At 36.5% G+C, this 4,413-nt stretch overlaps 1 protein-coding gene across 1 annotated transcript in view; it reads right to left on the bottom strand.

Moving 5' to 3' along the window:
• Nucleotides 1-968: 968 nt before the first annotated feature.
• Nucleotides 969-4,413, bottom strand: part of LOC111863116 (rho guanine nucleotide exchange factor 17) — a 19,531-nt gene continuing 16,086 nt past the window's right edge. Inside the window, exons 10-11 of the mRNA XM_023849149.2 lie at nt 2,996-3,063; nt 969-1,180 (exon numbers count right to left, since the gene is read on the bottom strand). Coding sequence (XP_023704917.1) covers nt 1,011-1,180; nt 2,996-3,063 — 238 coding nt within the window. The 3' untranslated portion in view covers nt 969-1,010. The remainder of the gene's footprint in view (nt 1,181-2,995; nt 3,064-4,413) is intronic.

The raw sequence follows: 4,413 nt of genomic DNA, 5'->3' as shown, positions 1-4,413 counted from the left end.
TATGGTCTTCTGGGATGTGATGCTGTTCAGGTACAAACATTTAAGAGGGATCTGCTGCTTCCATCTTCAAGACACGAGGACATGTGTGTAGCACAAAAGGAAGAATTTTCAATAACATGCTATATGTGCGAAATATATATTTGACAAAAAGCCAATCATATTCATAAGAGACAAATCCATCTTCTTGTCAGAGAGGATGTTACATAGGGACTATTATCGCAAAGACTCAGTTGAACAAAAGAATCTCTGGTCGTGGGCCTCAAGCGGCCTGACTCCAAGATGAACTGATTGGTGGTAAACCATCAGTCATAAAGTGACTTTGACTTTGACTTCGACTTTGACCATCTTCAACCCTGAAAATGATAACAACAGCTTCCTCCAAAATACTGTACGTATCTACCAAACCATATGGCATCACATTTCAGAAGGCCCTGACATTAATATTCTCTGCTTAGAACCTCAAATCTCACATGTTCATGCAGATAATACGTCACAATAAACACTCACTGTCATTAGTTCTGTAAGGTTTATATTAAGAAAAGCATGGATACATGAGATGGCCAAACATCTAAGAAACCAACAAAATTTTTTAAAGAATTTTGATAGGTGAATGTACAACATATTAAATCTGATCAGAATAATATCCCATTACAGCAGAAAATGCAACTGAACATTGCAGTCAAGTGGTTAACATGTATGCTTTATATTAAGGAGGTTCTGAGTTCAAATCTTGACACAAAGAGTAGATGACTAACGTTGTCTTTAGTGGTATTCATAAATCTCTACGGATGAAAGACAAGACAGTACCCTAAATTAAGCCAAGACCACGTCCTTCCACATCCTTTCCAATTCATCCTACCTTTCATACTATGTGAGCATCTGCAATAAACGTGAAGTAGAGCAAAAATAAATAAAATAATAGAACAGGAAATGCTAATAATAAATTCAGATTACTTTAACTGTAGCTGCACCAAGCAAAGATTGTGTTCGCCATGTCCTGTATACTGCTGTCAAGACTCAATCAGTCTCACCTCCACTTCCAATGAAGCAGTGTTGAGTATCTTAATAGCATTATGACAGCCACACCACAGTTTGCCTGCTATTGGCAGCATCCTTGTGACTGGAGTCGCTGCAGTCCCCACTGACACTGTAAATGGGTCTGTTGTATTCCAGCCACCATCTGCAACAAGGACACTTATTTGATCAATGTGTGCTCAAGATTCCTGATCGTTACACAAAATTGAGGAACATAAGTGAAAGAAATTAAAATGGATTTGAAAAATTACATAATGACGTGTGAGTGTAATCATATTATAGGGCCTTATAATGAAACCCCATTTCTCCAAGATGTCCCTTTGCATCAGAGATAATCTCACATTAAAGTCACATTTCTTTTTAAATCTGCTAAAGAAAATGCAATAAAACATGTAAGCTGTTCATCGTCAAGCTCATTAATCACATATACTCTGCAAAAAATATATGTTTCTTAAGAAAAATGCACCAGTTGTTCATAAGAATAATCATGCAATTGTGCATACAGCATGTGCGACTGTTCTGGATCGAACATAAAATTCTGATCATTTTGGAATGAAAGTCAACATGAATAACAATATCAAGACTATTTCTTTAAAATTTCAGAGAATTTCACTACATTATAAATTTGCCTAATAAATAAATTCAGAGTTTAATGACAAATGTGTTCAAATACTGGGTGAGGAAACAGTAAAATTATCATAAAAATAAGACATTTACACAAAATTTGTGAAAAGAAAATCTCACAGAAGGACAGCACATTAAGAAATCCAGGCAGAGGTGGAAAGATGATATTGTTATTTGTATGGGTGTGACTATAGACAGGGCATGGATGGTGACCACTTATACACATCACTCGGAACTACAAGTAATTACAGCAAGCGCACTGCTGATTTCCACACTTTACATATCACTACACGTTAAGTCTTCTACAGTCTGCAGTGTCTTCACTAGTCACTGCTTGGTAACAGCTCGCAACTATGGAGATTCTTCAGCTTCTGTGCTCACATTTTTACTGTCTGGCAAATATCCCACAACTGAACTATAGTGCCATCTTTCCTCTGCCTCCCTCACAGAATTCAACTCTCAACTGACTGGGTTGCCCCAAATGTCTTCCTTATAACCCCTTTGCATGAACTAGTAGTAAACACTGTTACCAACAGTTACTCTATTGTACTTCTTTTGGCTTATTTTGGACCAGTGATTGAGACCAGCTCTTTCTAAGGGGCCCAACTGAGTAGGTTAAAACCTTCCCTATCCAACTGAAGACGGAGACAGATCCAGTCTCCGAAACGTCGTGGTTTTTTGTCTTTTATATACCGGACGATGGGTGAAGTCCAAAATAAGCCAAAAGAAGTACAGTATACACCATCGTCAGAATCCTTTCAAGTCTATCTGAGTTACTCTATTGTTGAGGGCATATTTGTTGCAGTGGGGATGTGTTTACTGATCCCTTGCCTTGAAATGGGTTGCATAATACCGTTGTTTATTTGCCTATCTCAAAGTCATTGCATAGCAATGACTGTACATGCTACAATATTAAAATGGATCTTAAGAGAAATAGGTAGTACTAGTGAGAACCAGCTGGGGAGAGGGTCCNTAGAATGTTGCTATACAGAATTTCAGCTTTCACTGCACTATGTACCACGCAAAAACTGCTTGACTTTACTGGTGTTTAACAGCTAACCATGGGATACAACCTGGGAATCACTGCTTTAATGCATTCCTCATATAATAGAAACACAGATTTGAGATGTTCATGGCAATGACATCTGTATTGCAATCCTTTGAAACATGACACTATGCTGTAGTGTGGCAAGTGGGTACCAGCATTTTGATAGTACATGCTACCTCACAGACATTATTCCAAAATGCTGGTACCCACATACCAGAGTACAGCATATTGTCACAACCCAGAAGGCCACAATATGGACATGCAGAAAGACATGTGAATATTACTTACTATGGTCTCGCACATACACGGTGATGTCACCATTTGCCAAAGAGACAAATACTCTGTTATCTAGATAACTGAAATAAAAACAAATATCTTAAATTATAATCATTTCTGAACAAAAATATTACATTGAACCTAACCTACACTAACAATTGACACCTATAACGAATATATTACCATGTTCAGTACTGCATAGGCTAACAGTACACACAACCTTCATATGGGAAAGGGGACAAAGATAAAATTTATAACCCTTTTTATGCCCATTTTAATTTAAATAATCCTTCTTCTGTTAGAATGTGTCTATGTTTAAGCATAACTGTTTCTGTAAAAATTTATGAATACTTAATTTTAAATATTGGTAGAACACATTTATTTCACACTGATCTTCCCCAAAAGCAAATATGGCCAGTTTATTGGATACAGTCAATTCCGTCAAGAGATGCAGAAGATGTTAATTTCACTGAGATTCTTGAGCACTAAATAAATCCAATCCAGAAAAACCATTCTTTAAGTAACTATATCCTGCACTGCAATGGAAAGAAATAAATAACCCCTTTCAAGTCAACTATCAAACTTGGTCTGACATTAAAACTTTTGCATTCTGTCCCAACATAAGATTTAAAACAACAAGTTTAGAACAAAAAAAGGCAAATTGATATTGGACGTGGTAGACAGTTAAATGTTCAAATAAATATAACTCAAGGCAAGCTGGTTCTGGCATTCAGAAGACCGCACTCCAATCCAGGGTCATGCTGAGTCCAACAGAAACAAACCTGGCAGGTTGCTGTGTATGAATATAAATGTACACCATGTTCAGAACTAGACAGTATTTCTAAAAAATGTTTACACCGAGTTACTCGCTGTGGAATCCATGTTTAATGTTCCTCAACTTAAGATATTTTTTTTCATTTTAAGATCAATTTTAATGATCAAATCAATAATTAAAGAGTATAATTCCATCCATTCAAGATTTTCCACTGTTTAGTTTTCAAATTCTCTGTAAAGAAACCTTAAATAAGGATTTCATTACATTAATCAATTTATTTTCATACTGAATACATAATGTAATACTATCATCTCCAGTTCGAAAGTAATATGCATGGTGGCAATAGCTGTTAATATTGTATTACTTCAAATATACGATGGGGTACAAAAAAGATACCGAACTAATTTTTTTGTGGGCAGAGCTTTTGTAGTACCGCGTTTTGCCGCTAAGAGCGCATAGAGCTAACATTCCTGAGTCGATAAGCCGACTACCGTTGCTTCAGAAGGTAAGGACTAGTTTTGGTGGAGTTTATAGTGACAACTGTTTTGTGTGATCATCGTTTTTGCAATGGCTGATTTTCGTGAACAGCGTGCAGTGGTGAAATTCTGCTTTTTGCTCGGGAAAAGTGGAACAGAAACTCTTGAAATGTTAAAAA

The sequence above is a fragment of the Cryptotermes secundus genome, unplaced genomic scaffold, assembly GCF_002891405.2.
Source record: "Cryptotermes secundus unplaced genomic scaffold, Csec_1.0 scaffold3513, whole genome shotgun sequence".
Classification (NCBI taxonomy): Eukaryota; Metazoa; Arthropoda; class Insecta; order Blattodea; family Kalotermitidae; genus Cryptotermes; species Cryptotermes secundus.
The sequence above is the reverse complement of the archived record's forward strand: the minus strand, read 5'-3'. Positions and strand labels throughout refer to the sequence as shown.